The 16,183-nt window shown below is 44.2% G+C and overlaps 1 protein-coding gene and 1 long non-coding RNA gene across 3 annotated transcripts in view; one reads left to right on the top strand and one right to left on the bottom strand.

The window, feature by feature from the left end:
* LOC138972612 (uncharacterized) overlaps positions 1-16,183 on the bottom strand; it is a 198,220-nt gene that overhangs the window by 87,282 nt on the left and 94,755 nt on the right. For both annotated transcript variants that reach the window (XM_070345269.1, XM_070345270.1), the window contains exon 6: positions 2,342-2,443. In XM_070345269.1, coding sequence (XP_070201370.1) covers positions 2,342-2,443 — 102 coding nt within the window. The remainder of the gene's footprint in view (positions 1-2,341; positions 2,444-16,183) is intronic.
* Positions 1-16,183, top strand: part of LOC138972619 (uncharacterized) — a 101,371-nt gene that overhangs the window by 25,742 nt on the left and 59,446 nt on the right. The gene's annotated exons all lie outside the window — the stretch shown is intronic.

Raw genomic sequence — 16,183 nt, 5'->3', positions numbered from 1 at the left:
CACACACTTTGTTGCACTATAATACTGGCTTACCCAGTGTGTCACGGCCGCAGACTTTGTTGCACTATACTACTGGCTTACCCAGTGTGTCACAGCCACACACTTTGTTGCACTTTTCTACTGGCTTACCCAGTGTGTCACAGCCATACACTTTGTTGCACTATACTACTGGCTTACCCAGTGTGTCACAGCCACACACTTTGTTGCACTATACTACTGGCTTACCCAGTGTGTCACAGCCACACACTGTGTTTCACTATACTACTGGCTTACCCAGTGTGGCACAGCCACACACTTTGTTGCATTATACTACTGGCTTACCCAGTGTGTCACAGCCACACACTTTGTTGCACTAAACTACTGGCTTACCCAGTGTGTCAAAGCCACACAGTTTGTTGCACTATACTACTGGCTTACCCAGTGTGTCACAGCCATACACGTTGTTGCACAATACTACTGGCTTACCCAGTGTTTCACAGCCATACACTTTGTTGCACTATACTACTGGCTTACCCAGTGTGTCACAGCCACACACTTTGTTGCACTATACTACTGGCTTACCCAGTGTGTCACAGCCACACACTGTGTTTCACTATACTACTGGCTTACCCAGTGTGGCACAGCCACACACTTTGTTGCATTATACTACTGGCTTACCCAGTGTGTCACAGCCACACACTTTGTTGCACTAAACTACTGGCTTACCCAGTGTGTCAAAGCCACACAGTTTGTTGCACTATACTACTGGCTTACCCAGTGTGTCAAAGCCACACAGTTTGTTGCACAATACTACTGGCTTACCCAGTGTTTCACAGCCATACACTTTGTTGCACTATACTACTGGCTTACCCAGTGTGTCACAGCCACACGCTTTGTTGCACTATACTACTGGCTTACCCAGTGTGTCACAGCCATTCACTTTGTTGCACTATACTACTGGCTTACCCAGTGTGTCACAGCCACACACTTTGTTGCACTAAACTACTGGCTTACCCAGTGTGTCAAAGCCACACAGTTTGTTGCACAATACTACTGGCTTACCCACTGTGGCACAGCCATAAACGTTGTTGCACTATACTACTGGCTTACCCAGTGTGTCACAGCCATACACTTTGTTGCACTATACTACTGGCTTACCCAGTGTGTCACAGCCACACACTTTGTATGTTGCACTATACTACTGGCTTACCCAGTGTGTCACAGCCACACACTGTGTTTCACTATACTACTGGCTTACCCAGTGTGGCACAGCCATACACGTTGTTGCACTATACTACTGGCTTACCCAGTGTGTCAAAGCCACACACTTTGTTGCACTATACTACTGGCTTACCCAGCGTGTCACAGCCACACACTTTGTTGCACTAAACTACTGGCTTACCCAGTGTGTCAAAGCCACACAGTTTGTTGCACTATACTACTGGCTTACCCAGTGTTTCACAGCCATACACTTTGTTGCACTATACTACTGGCTTACCCAGTGTGTCACAGCCATACACTTTGTTGCACTATACTACTGGCTTACCCAGTGTGTCACAGCCACACACTTTGTTGCACTATACTACTGGCTTACCCAGTGTGTCACAGCCACACACTTTGTTGCACTATACTACTGGCTTACCCAGCGTGTCACAGCCATACACTTTGTTGCACTAAACTACTGGCTTACCCAGTGTGTCACAGCCACACACTTTGTTGCACTATACTACTGGCTTACCCAGTGTGGCACAGCCATACACGTTGTTGCACTATACTACTGGCTTACCCAGTGTGTCACAGCCATACACTTTGTTGCACTATACTACTGGCTTACCCAGTGTGTCACAGCCACACACTTTGTTGCACTATACTACTGGCTTACCCAGTGTGTCACGGCCGCAGACTTTGTTGCACTATACTACTGGCTTACCCAGTGTGTCACAGCCATTCACTTTGTTGCACTATACTACTGGCTTACCCAGTGTGTCACAGCCACATACTTTGTTGCACTATACTACTGGCTTACCCAGTGTGGCACAGCCATACACTTTGTTGCACTATACTACTGGCTTACCCAGTGTGTCACAGCCATACACGTTGTAACACTATACTACTGGCTTACCCAGTGTGTCACAGCCATACACTTTGTTGCACTATACTACTGGCTTACCCAGTGTGTCACAGCCACACACTTTGTTGCACTATACTACTGGCTTACCCAGTGTGTCACAGCCATACACTTTGTTGCACTATACTACTGGCTTACCCGGTGTGTCACAGCCACACACTTTGTTGCACTATACTACTGGCTTACCCAGTGTGTCACAGCCATACACGTTGTTGCACTATACTACTGGCTTACCCAATGTGTCACAGCCATACACTTTGTTGCAGACGTATTTGCAGGACTGGTCAGGAGGGCACATATTGCATGAATTCCTTCCAAAGGTCAAGTTTGTGCATACTGGGAGAGAGTTACAGAAGAAACAAAGTTAAACAAGAAGACCTAATGCTCATACGACTCACCATCTTCATAATCGTCATAAACGCTCAAGAATAAAGATAATTTCCCACATGCATTAATCAGGGCCCGTATTCTTCAAACAGCTGCAACTCATATACCGGCCTGTAAAACTACTTCCGCTCAATAAGTCCGCTAAGTGTTATTTATGAAACTCCGGTAGGACTTACCCGGGTGTCCCCGAGCTGTAAAGGACCCATCCCCCTCCTCTAAAACCGTCAATTTTGAGTAAATCTTGTTCAGATATTGTTTGTAGACCTATGTCCCTCATGGACACACATTGGTGTCATTTAAGCACCAATGTATTGCGGACAAATACGAGATACCGTTCGCGAAAGATTTCAACCGATGCTCGATCATACCGGCTTGTGGTGAAAGCGTGCTTGCGTCTTCTTTAATGCATTACAGTGTCAATGTATTTAACTGATTCCGTGCCCGAACGGTTCTCTCGTTCGGCTGATGCGTGATTGAGTCCAGTTTAAATCTCCATCTGCCCGTGATTTTTTTTTACTCTTTGGCATTTGTTTATTTTCTTCATGTGCAAAAGAGTACGTTATAATAGCAAAATTGATTAAAACAAATAATTTTAGGCAGGAATGTTTAAAAAAAATAATCTTTGTTTAACATGATATTAGTTTATTGATAAAGTTTGTTAACTTAAACATGTAAACATTTGATTAAACAAATAAAATAAATAACCATGAAGAAGGATGCTTCCCGCTTCAAAAAACAAAGGTGAGAGAGAAGACAAAAAAACACTAAAATGCGGTAGCAGCCACCTGCATGCAACTGAGATTAAAAACAAAAAAATAAACAATCAATAAAAAGGGTCTCCCCGTGTTTTTATTTCATTCAGTTTGTTTGGGTAGTTGCTATTGACTTTGAAACTGACACGCTGGCTAAAAGGCTGCAATATTGTGTCCTTCAAAGTCAAACTGTCGTTTAACTACCGCCCAGTATTTATTTTTACTGCCCAGTAATTATTTATTTTCCCACGGTATTCATGTGTGTCTAGCAGAAGGTCGGCAGCTACCAGTGTTGGTTATTTATAGAATTGAAGATTCACGATGCTTGCTCTTCTCTGTGCACGCGTTAGCGGCGTTTTTGCCGGCGTGTCAGTTTTAAAGTCAATAGCGACAACCCAAACAAACGGAATTAAATAACAAGAAGGGCAAAGCCCATACGACTCACATGCTTGACCTTGACCTTTACATGACCTTGACCAAGGTCAAGGTCATCCAAGGTCATGCAACACAAAGCTGTTAATTCAAGACATAGGAAGTACAATGGTGCTTATTGGCTCTTTTACCATGAGATATGGTCACTTTTAGTAGTTCACTACCTTATTTTGGTCACATTTCATAAGGGTCAAAGTGACCTTGACCTTGATCATATGTGACCAAATGTGTCTCATGATGAAAGCATAACATGTGCCCCACATAATTTTTAAGTTTGAAACAGTTATCTTCCATAGTTCAGGGTCAAGGTCACTTCAAAATATGTATACAATCCAACTTTGAAGATCTCCTGTGACCTTGACCTTGAAGCAAGGTAAACCAAACTGGTATCAAAAGATGGGGCTTACTTTGCCCTATATATCATATATAGGTGAGGTATTCAATCTCAAAAACTTCAGAGAAAATGGGAACAATGTGAAAAATAGCTGTTTTTAGACAACATTTATGGCCCCTGCGACCTTGACCTTGAAGCAAGGTCAAGATGCTATGTATGTTTTTTGGGGCCTTGTCATCATACACCATCTTGCCAAATTTGGTACTGATAGACTGAATAGTGTCCAAGAAATATCCAACGTTAAAGTTTTCCGGACGGACGGACGGACGGACGGACGGACGTCCGGACGGACGGACGGACGGACGGACGGACGGACGACTCGGGTGAGTACATTGACTCACTTTTGCTTCGCATGTGCGTCAAAAACACCGGGAGATATATATACTGAGCAACAAAAGAAACGCGAATTATTTTTCGATATTTTGATTTTAAAAAACGCAGTTAATCTGATAGTGACAATTTTCGGGATATAGATGCACTATGCAGTCATGTGTAAAAAATCTGTTGTGTGAATATTTTCCCATTGCTGCTCTCTCAACGCACGGGACAAGCAGTTTCCACGTGAAACACATGATGCGCGCTTACAGCACGTGCAAGCGGAGTAGGGGAAACCTCATGTGTGGCATGTGTTCACTGATGCATTTAGTAATAAAAAGAGAACATGGCACGCGTACTGCCAGTCTAACTTTTGACAGAGTCAAGATGCCAAGATTGACACCAGAACAACGCGAGAGGGCAGTGGGTCGATTATCGGCTGGTGATGACCCAGAAGCGGTAGCAGTCGCTTTCAATGTGCATCTGTCAACAGTATATCGCCTTCAGCAACGTTTTGTAAGCACTGGAAGCACTGCTGATACACAACGAAGTGGAAGACCTCGCGTTACCACACAGAGACATCGCGTTACCACACAGAGACAAGATCGCCAGACCCTGCGTCATCATTTGAGAAACCGATTCCATACAGCAAATGAAACAGCCAGGAACACCATCGGTAACCACCTGAGACCTATCAGTGGCCAGACAATACGCAGAAGACTTGCTGAGCGAGACCTCCAAAACTGCCGTCCCGCTAGACGACCAGTCCTCACTCAAAGACATCGCATGGCGCGCCAGCAGTGGGCCCAGGATCACATCAACTGGAACTGGAGACAATGGCGAAACTTTCTGTTCACCGATGAGAGCCGTTTCTGCATTAGTCATGTTGATGGGCGTGTCAGAGTGTGGCGAGGAAGAGGTGAACGCTATGCTGGTGACTGCGTCGTGAAACACAATGACCAGGGTGGACCAAACGTCATGGTCTGGGGTGGAATCGGCCTCAACCAATCCATGGGACCTGTATTTTTCAACAATCTTGGTCCTGGTCGGGGAAACGGCATCACATCACAGCGTTATATTGACCAGATCCTACAGCCTCATGTTGTGCCCTTTTTCCAGGCGCGCAGAAACTGTGTTCTGCAGCAAGACAACGTTCGCACGCACACAGCCAGGGTCACCCAGTTCTTCCTGCAGCACAATAACATCGACATCATGGCCTGGCCCGCCCTCAGCCCAGATTTGAATCCTATTGAACATTTCTGGGACCAACTTCAAAGAAAGGTCAACCAGTTACGCCCAGGACCAAGAACTGCCGCAGAACTGCGTAAGGCTCTTATCAATGCCTGGTGCAACATCCCGAGAGACGCCATCAACCGACTTATTCACTCCATGAAGCGCCGCTGCCAGGCCGTCATCAACGTCCATGGGGGTCACACACCGTACTGACCATCTCATCTGCAGAGGCTCCCTTTGCCCGTGGCAGCAAAAGACTATGCCATATATAGGCAAGAACAGTGTGCGAGGAACATACCACCGTGATTTTGATTCGTTTCGATGTTACGTTTATGAGAAATGACATTTTAAAATTGTGATTAAACTTTTTTTCTGGAGAAAATTCGCGTTTCTTTTGTTGCTCGGTATATATTTTAAGGGCAGAAGTGGCACGGAATTGTAATCCAAAATGGTCACATGATGTGATTTGGTTTTTTAGCATATTTAGGTACTTTGAACACCCTAGAATAACTGCATGATGTTTATTTTGTCACTTTCATCCTCTTTTTTTCAATAAAGTTATGATTTGCAAACTAAGTGAATGCTAAAAATCTGCAAACTTACAACAAAATTCGAGTTTTTCATGGCTGAGCAGCAGCAACATGTCGATGAGTTTGTCAAATTTATTGCATGCACCGTACTCAGCGGGAATTCCCGTTTTTTGACGATGTCACAGTCATGAAAATAAAGTCCGTTTGTACCCCTCAACGGCCATAACACAGAGCTGGCGAAGGCTCCTTTCACTTGCAAAATGTTCCATATTTGGAAAGTGACCTTTACCTTTGAAAATCTATTCGCTGATTGGTCATTACCAATAACTTTCAGCCGGGAAGTCGTTCTGCGCATGCGTGCGCACCACATCCGCATAAACACGCGGACGTTATTTCGAATCGGTTCGACGTCTCAAACAGCGATGTTTATCTCAACTCCGCCTCTAAAAGATACATTCGGCGGGTATCCATCATGCAAGAGGCAGAGGAAATTACAACTTGCGGCAGATCGAGCAGCAAAGAAAAATAAGCTTGCGGTCGGTGTGAATTTTGAGTCCGCGATGCCTGAATAACAGGTAGGACGTCAGGCCTTGGTTATCTCACATAAACTCCACCTTGACTGTCTCAGTTACACCCTAAAGTACTGCTAATCGAACTTCGGACCCATCTTCCACTCATGTATCTCATTCTTGGTGAAACAATGATATTTTGACTTAGATATTTGCTTCTTTGCAAAATCCAACTTTTCTCATTCAAGAAACGCAACAACTGGGTGCATTTTCGAGTGAATCAAATTTTGGGCTAAAATCTGTTGGATTTCATCCCGACTCTATGTCGCCAATAAGAAGTTGATATTTGTTCTCCCTCTAGATCATTGAATCCTTGACACTGTCAGGGAAGCATTGTGTCTGGAGTTTATTTTGGCAGAAGCCCGACTGGCGTCCTCCTACCTAAAGCTGCATGAGTTTTGGAGAAAAAAAATAATGCTTACTTCGAAGCAATTTCCGATCAAAACTCGGCCACTTTTTGTGTGATGGAAACAAGAATTAGCAGAAACCATATCTGTCTGCTCCTGCGATAAAACTGAGAACATCGAGAGTTGCAAGTAAAATTCCAAACGCCTTATTTCCAGCTGATCATAATCACTGTACTTGATGTTTCATTGAGTGTAGCATCAGTCTGATGTCCATATGTGCAACTTTGGACTGATAGGGGATTGTGAAGAGTACTTGGAGTATTGGAAAATGTCAGTGAAAAGTACCTGAATGCACACAAACTCTTGGTTTGTCAATCTGTCTTCACTGTGCGCAGCAAATCACTTCACAAACTTCCAAATGCAATTTTCTCAGAATGTGATTTTCAAGGACGGTAACCACACGGCGATGGTCTTCACTTCCCATCTACTTGTGGTAGACTACTAATTTTTTCCCCCCAATCATTGTAAATGAATTCGCCCCGTAGTTACAGAAGCGCTTTTTCCCAAAAAAACTTATTTTTATTTTTATGAATTGGAATGAAAACCTGACATAGCATTTTGAAGCAAAAATATAATATCGCCCAATTTAATTTTTTTTTACTGGGAACTAAGGCTGATACTCATAAAAATGCTCTGTAACTACTGAGAAATACTACTTGTTAGTTCATAACAAAAATATGAGGTTGTTAGTTTGAGAACAGTTTAAAATATCACGCTCGAGCAGAATAGGCTGTTTTATGTTTTTTTGTCAAAAATCTAGCGTTTTTACCCATAAAAAAGATCCTCAGGCAAAACATTTGCACAAATGAGTCTTTTTATGTGTTTTTGCTTGTTAATGCATACAAATATTGCAAGAAAAAGTGCAAACATCCAGTAGAAATTGTTTGTGCCACCTCTCCCCTTAATGTCGTGTCATCGACAGTCTTTTGGGCGGCAATCCCTTGCCACACAACAGTTAGCAGATCTAACAAGTCTTTGAAGAGAAATGCGCATGGTGAATGCAATGATAGAAAACTAATAATGTATGTGTGTTCTATGTTTGCCTCTTAAATTAAGCAATGGCGTCAATGATGTCAATCAGCAATAACGGCACTTGGGATGTCATTTAACAGTGTGCGTCAGGAAAATCAGTAAATGCAGCCTCACAGTGATAGCAACGGAAATACATACCTACACAAGAAAATGGAATACTGTCATGTTATCAATTATTATGTCATGCAGCGTACATTATGAACAACACATATTTTGTTAATTTATTGATCACCTAAAGGGAGGATCACATGATTTGGGGGGGTTTCCAAATTTCTTTTCGGGACAGATCGACGACGCGAAGCCCGAATTTAGATTTAGAAAAACAACAACAGGAAAATGGAGCAGTCTGGTCGATTATTTTTTCTTTATTTTCAATTTTCTTTCTTTTTTATATTTAGTCAAGTTTTGACTAAATATTTTAACATCGAGGGGGAATCGAAACGAGGGTCGTGGTGTATGTGTGTGCGTGTGTGCGTGCGTGTAGAGTGATTCAGACTAAACTACTGGACCGATCTTTATGAAATTTGACATGAGAGTTCCTGGGTATGATATCCCCATACGTTGTTTTCATTTTTTTGATAAATGTCTTTGATGACGTCATATCCGGCTTTTCGTGAAAGTTGAGGCGGCACTGTCACGCCCTCATTTTTCAACCAAATTGGTTGAAATTTTGGTCAAGTAATCTTCGACGAAGCCCGGACTTCGGTATTGCATTTCAGCTTGGTGGCTTAAAAATTAATTAATGACTTTGGTCATTAAAAATCGGAAAATTGTAAAAAAAATATAAATTTATAAAACGATCCAAATTTACGTTTATCTTATTCTCCATCATTTGCTGATTCCAAAAACATATAAATATGTTATATTCGGATTAAAAACAAGCTCTGAAAATTAAATATATAAAAATCATTATCAAAATTAAATTTTCAAAATCAATTCAAAAACACTTTCATCTTATTCCTTGTCGGTTCCTGATTCCAAAAACATATAGATATGATATGTTTGGATTAAAAACACGCTCAGAAAGTTAAAACAAAGAGAGGTACAGAAAAGCGTGCTATCCTTCTTAGCGCAACTACTACCCCGCTCTTCTTGTCAATTTCACTGCCTTTGCCATGAGCGGTGGACTGACGATGCTACGAGTATACGGTCTTGCTGAAAAATGGCTGGGACAGGCTGATCTTTCTTAACCCAGTGTGGGATTTTCAGTGGGGCGACCACCCCCAACCCAGCGCGTCCCCGGGTGGCGGATAGGGGAACGGTCTTCAGATATGGAGATCAGCCGCTTGCGGCCGCGGACCAAACTGGCTCTGGGTGGGATCCCGGAAAATCCTCCCCCCTGTGCTCTCAGGGTAGGACGTACGGGCCATGAGCTAAGGGTGAGGTAACCCCGACAGAAAACCCCGAATGCTGAAGACGGAGGACCCGGGCCGCACGGCGCATTCTAACAAACCACGGGTACACGCACTTACGCAAATGATGACACAATCAACCAGCACAGATGGAAATGGCGCTCGCCCATTGAGGACCCCCCAGGGTGGAGCAGCGTCGGGTCCCATGCCTCAAAGGGACCCAGCCCCAACTACTGGAGGTCCCTCCCGTCCGTCTTGTCACGCCAGGGGACGCGGGAGGAAAGTGACTGGCACCACCACAACCAGGAAGAAACCCAGTCAGCAGCGACCTTTCCAGGTCATGCACTGGAACGCAGAAAGTATCCTGAACAAGAAGACAGAGTTGGAGCATATCCTGCATGAGAAGAACATCAACATCTGCTGTATTCAGGAGACGCACCTGACACCCCAAAAGTCCTTCAAAGTGAGAGGCTACCAATGCCTTAGGTCCGACAGAACAGACCGAAGCAAAGGAGGAATCCTGACCCTCATCAGGAACAACATCAATGCCTGTTTGATAGAAACGCACATGGAGGACTCCGAATATCAGGTGATTCGAATCCAGACGAAGACATCGGAATTCCATCTTGTCAACTTCTACTGCCCCAATGATAGACACCTCGCCCTTGACACGATCCCCGCAAAGGCCTCCAACTTCATCGTGGTGGGTGACTTCAACAGTCATTCACAGAGTTGGGGATATGACCACCTGGATCGGAGAGGAGAAGAGGTGGAGAACTGGCAGGACGACAAAGGTCTCATCCTTTTGAACAGTCCCTTTGACTGCCCTACATTCTACTCCAGAAGATGGCACACTACATCAACTCCTGACCTAGCCTTCTGCACGGAAGACATGCACCAGCTAACCAGCAGAGAGGTCGGAGAACAGCTAGGTGGAAGTGACCATCGGCCAGTCTTTTTGACCCTGGGCATGGAGTCCTGCACTGAAGCTTCCTTCCCTCGGTGGAACTACAAAAGAGCGAACTGGTTCCTCTTTAGACACCGCACCAGCGAACTCACCAAAGACATCAGAGTCGAGGGTCGAGACATCAACATGGTGGCGAAGGACTTCAACATGAGCATCCTCAGAGCAGCGCGTGAGTCCATTCCCAGGGGTGCCAGGAGAGACTATAAGCCCTACTGGAGCAATGAATTGCAGGAACTGGATGATGATCTGGCAGACGCCAGAAGGGAAGCAGAAGTCAACCCGTCACAAAACAACAACATCCGCCTCCAGGAAGCCAAAGCCAAATTTCTCAAAAAGAAGCTACAGGCAAGACGGAGAAGCTGGCAAGAGAAAACAAGCTCTCTGAACCTTGAGAAGGATGGCAGAAAGCTCTGGAGGCTCACCAAGCAGTTGAATGATGAGAACACCAGCAGAGGAAAGATCACATTAGAAGAGAACGGGAAGGTGCTAACTGGAAAGCATGCTGCCAACCAATTTGCTGAAAGCTATGCAGCTGAGAGCAACCTCCATGTTAGCCCCGAGAAACAGAGAGAAGCAAGAAGAGAGAAAAGAGAGAGACCTGCCAGACAGTCGACAGTGGACGCCATGAGTCAACCACTCACACTCCACGAGCTGCACTCAGCTCTGAAAAAGTCAAAGGCGAAGAAGTCCCCTGGCCCAGACGGCATCACCAACGAGATGCTAACCCACCTTGGTAGTGCAGCAGAGAACAAGCTACTCGAGGTCTTCAACAGCAGCTGGCAAGAAGGATCGCTACCACAACTCTGGCGAGAAGCGATCATGATCCCCATCTTAAAAAAAGGGAAGGATCCAAAGAGGGCCACCAGCTATCGCCCAATCAGCCTCACCAGCTGTGTTGTGAAGACCCTGGAGAGAATTGTGAACGAGCGCCTCAGGTGGTACCTGGAATCCAGGAACCTCCTCGCCCCTGAACAAGCTGGATTCCGACAGTTCCGCAGCACTGAAGATCAGGTCACTTACCTGGCGCAAGAAGTTGAAGATGCCTTTCAGGAACAGAAGCTGGTCTTCGTCACCTGGATAGATCTTCAGAAGGCCTTTGACAAGGTCTGGAAAGATGGACTCCTTGTAAAACTGCTGAGGAAAGGCGTGTCCAGCAACATGTACCAGTGGATTCGCTCTTACCTCTATAACCGCAGGGCAAGAGTTAACGTCGACCAGACCAAAAGCAAGAAGTTCCTCCTTCGTCATGGCGTCCCTCAGGGCGGAGTCCTCTCCCCCACACTCTTCCTTCTCTTCATTGACGATCTGGTGTCTGAGATGCCCAAGGGGATCAAAGCTGCTCTCTACGCAGACGACCTTGTGATCTGGTGCAAGGAGGAGAACGCAAGTACTGCCACCTACAGAATGCAGCAAGCGGCAGATAGGCTGAACGCATGGGCAGAAGATTGGTGCGTCTCCATCAACAAGGAGAAATCCTCCACCACCCTATTCACACTGTCGCCAAAGCAGAAAGCCGGAACCATTAGGCTTGGTGGAACTCCTCTGAGAGAGGATGAAGAAGCAACGTACCTTGGTGTCACATTTGATAGACGGCAGACCTGGAAACCACACATTGCACAGGCAGAGACAAGGGCCCGGCGCAAGCTAGCCATACTCAGGAAGCTGGCAGGTACCACCTGGGGAGCGAACGAGAAGATACTGAAGACAGTATACCAGGGAACAATCAGACCCCACCTCGAGTACGGCTCCACAGCGTGGTCAACCTCAGCCAAGACAAACCTGCAGACCCTTGACCGTGTGCAAAACCAGGCCCTCCGACTCATCACCGGTGCAATGAAATCCACGCCCATCGAGGAAATGGAGAAGCTTACCACCATCCAACCCCTCTGTCAGAGAAGAGAAGCCAAGACTATGGTACAGGCCGAGAAGCTCAAGTGCCTACCCGACCACCCCATGAAGCACAGACTGAGCAACTTCACCAAGAACCGGCTTAAACGGAGCAGTTTTGTACACGAGAGCAAGAGACTTTCTCGACAGTACAGGGAAGTCCTTCCACAGAACACTCTACCTCTGACTCAAGAAGAAGAGGAAACCCCCAAGGCAACAGAGAAACCAGGCATCCAGATCTGCACCAGTGTTCCACATGTTACCTCAGGAGAAGATCAGAATGACACAGCTCGACAGGCACTCACCTTAGCCCTGATCGACGAACAGTACCCAAAAAAGGCGTGGATCCATGTATACACCGATGGATCAGCAACTAACGCCGTGCTCAATGGAGGTGCAGGCATTCTCATCCAGTTCCCTGGGGGACATACAGCTACATCCAGCGTTGCCACTGGCAAACACTGCACAAACTATAAAGCAGAAGCAGAAGCTCTCATGCAGGCCGCCTCCTTCGTTCAGGACTCCGCAGACCCTTGCTACCAAGTTGTCTTCCTCTCGGACGCCCTTTCAGTCCTTCAGGCCCTAGAGAACGACAAACTCCCACAGCTGGCCAAAGCATTACAGATGGTCAGACAAACCAGAAGAGTTGTCCTCCAGTGGATACCAGCACACTGTGGGATACCAGGAAATGAAAGGGCAGATGAGCTGGCAAAAGAAGGAGCCGTGGAAGACCAACCTGAAAACAGTGTCAGCTTTAGTGAGCAGAAGACAATCATCAAGGCATTGATGAGGCCAAGGACAAACAGAGATGACTACCACACAATGTCCAGAGAGCAGCAAGTCAACCTCATCAGGCTGCGTACTGGCCACAACAGGCTCAATGCTCACATGAACCGAAAGTTCAAGCTGGCACCATCACCAACCTGTGCCTGCGGTCAAGAGGACCAAACAGCGGAACACATCTTACAGCGATGTCCCTTACTAGATGAGGAACGAAAAGAAGTGTGGCCGTCACCAACTCCCTTGCAGACCAAACTATACGGCAGTCGACAGGAGTTGGAGAAAACGACAACATTTATCACCAGTGCTGGACTGATTGTGTAACCTCTGCGAACGCCAAGAAGAAGAAGAAGAAGCTGAAAAATGGCATTGCGTTCAGTTTCATTCTGTGAGTTCGACAGCTACTTGACTAAATATTGTATTTTCGCCTTACGCGACTTGTTTTTCATTTAAAAAAAATGTTATGCTGGGGGAGGGGGGTTCCGGAAACCCCGGACCTCCTACTCCCTCATTTGAACAAGAATACTATTACCTTACTACCGGACGTACACAATGGATGCCACACTCCCTCCAGGGGGTAATTCCCGTTACCACTACGTCTCAGTTGCAGTATTTTTGAAGTGTGACAAAAAGAAGTAGAACTATATCAACAAGTATATATAGACACTATTGATACTAGGCACGTGTGTCATTATCACTACCTCTCATTTGCACTAGATGTGGATATCACCTTTTCATATCCAATATTGGCTATCACTACACTCTTCAAAAAAAGTTAAGGATCACCTTTTTACAAGCACGCCACACAAAACAGACAAGACCGAATTCTTTCATTTTTTTAAAATTATATAATTGAACAACCAAGAAGTAATGACAAACAAAGCAAAGATCGAACGCGGCAGCGACAATTTAGCTAGAGTGTGTCAAACGTTACAACCCTCGAAAATGGAATTCACAACAATATGATAGAATAGTTGCACCGATTATGTTATATGGCTGTGAAGTATGGAGACCAAATTTGGTAAATTTAGCAACAAAATTGCAGCTACGTTTTTATAAGATTATTTTAAAATTGAGAAAGTCGACCCCAACGTGTATGGTATTAGGCGAATTAGGCAAATTTCCACTAGATGTCCTCGTAAAAAATAGAATTATTAGTTTTTGGTTTAATTTGGTGAATTGTAATAATAGTAAGTTTTCAAATGTATTGTACCGTTTTTTGCATCGCCTCTATGTAAATAACATATATGAAGCACCCTTTTTAAAACATGTTGAAACAACTTTAAATGCTCTTGGTCTTAGTGGTTTTTGGCATGACCAGTTTAATTTACGATGTTCCGAAAAATGGTTTAAATTGAAAACGTTGCAATGCCTAAAAGATCAATATATACAATCGTGGTTTTCAGAATTAAATGAAAAAGAAACTTGTTTGAATTATAGATTGTTTAAAGATACATTTATATTTGAAAATTATTTGAACATTTTACCCAATAACCTAGCACTCTCTTTTTTACGTTTTAGAACATTAAATCATAAATTGCCAATACAGAAAGGCCGAATGTTAAATATACCACATAACGAAAGAATATGCGTTAAATGCCAGTCTGGAGAACTCGGAGATGAATTTCATTATATATTTCAGTGTCATTTTTTTGAAAATGTGAGGAAAAGGTTGTTACCATTGTACTTTCGTAGAAATTCAAATGCAGTCAAATTTAAACATGTATTTGAATTAACAAAGAAACGAAAGTTATTGCATTTAATATATTTTATTAAGAGTATTTTGAAAGAGTTCTGATTATTTGATCACGTTTTTTTTTATTAAAACAAAAACAAACACAGACACATATACATTCATTAAAAAAACTAAACATGTATGATTACAATTATTTTGTTATGAATTAAGCTTGATTTATTTTTGGTTAATTAGAAGTGTTGTGTCTCATTATTACATATATCTTTTTTGTCGTGTTTATTGCAATTTTTATTTATTTTATTCATGTAACCCTAGGTTTTTTTAAAAATAAATATTGACTTGACTTGACTTGAATCAGTGTCAATAACGCGTGTGCCCTCCGTTGTGTGCCAGGCATTCAGCACATCGTTGGCGCATGGAGTGGATCAGGTTGCATATGAATGCTCTGGGAACTCCATTCCGGGGCGGGGATATAGCTCAGTTGGTAGTGCGCTGGATTTGTATTCAGTTGGTCGCTATCAGCGTGAGTTCGATCCCAGGTTCGGCGGAAATGTATTTCACAGAGTCAACTTTGTGTGCAGACTCTCTTCGGTGTCCGAACCCTTCCCCCCGTGTACACTACATTGGGTGTGCACGTTAAAGATCCTACGATTGACAAAAGGGTCTTTCCTGGCAAAATTGCTTAGGCACAGTTAATAATTGTCTACCTATACCCGTGTGGCTTGGAAATAATAGGCCGTGAAAGGTAAATATGCGCCGAGATGGCTGCAATCTACTGGCCTTATATAAAATTCCATCTCACACGGCATCATTGCAGGGTTTGCTTTTCGCCAGTTGACTAGCCGCCGAATCCACAAGTACGTAGAGGGTGCCTCAGCTTCTCCACCACGACCCTCCTTGGTCTGACACTCACTCCTTTGCCATGATCAGTCGGATGCCACTTTTCACAATTTTATTCTAAAGTACCAACAAATCAAATCAATTCCCTTCCGGAATAGCAACGTTCCACGTTTCTTGAATACAAAAGCATTTCTGCCTCGGAATGAAAGAATAAATCTCTACAATCGTGTATCTCCTGCAAGGAATTGATTTTAAATACTGTTCTTCCAGCATTTCCATTACGGAAAGTAAAAGTTTTTTTGTTTTTTTGTTTTTTTTTGTTGTTGCTCATCTTCACCCAGGCACACATCGTAGAGCTTCGGCTCTGATATCTTTGACCCAAATTGCTCTAAGCAGAGAGGTCGTTAAACTGTATTTTCGTCGGCATCATTGCAGAGCGCCTAGAACTGTACCCACGGAATATGCGCGATATAAGCCTCATATTGATTGATTGATTGATTCCA

This window comes from Littorina saxatilis, linkage group LG8, assembly GCF_037325665.1.
Source record: "Littorina saxatilis isolate snail1 linkage group LG8, US_GU_Lsax_2.0, whole genome shotgun sequence".
Classification (NCBI taxonomy): Eukaryota; Metazoa; Mollusca; class Gastropoda; order Littorinimorpha; family Littorinidae; genus Littorina; species Littorina saxatilis.
Note: the sequence above shows the minus strand (reverse complement) of the source record. Positions and strands in the feature narration are given on the sequence as shown.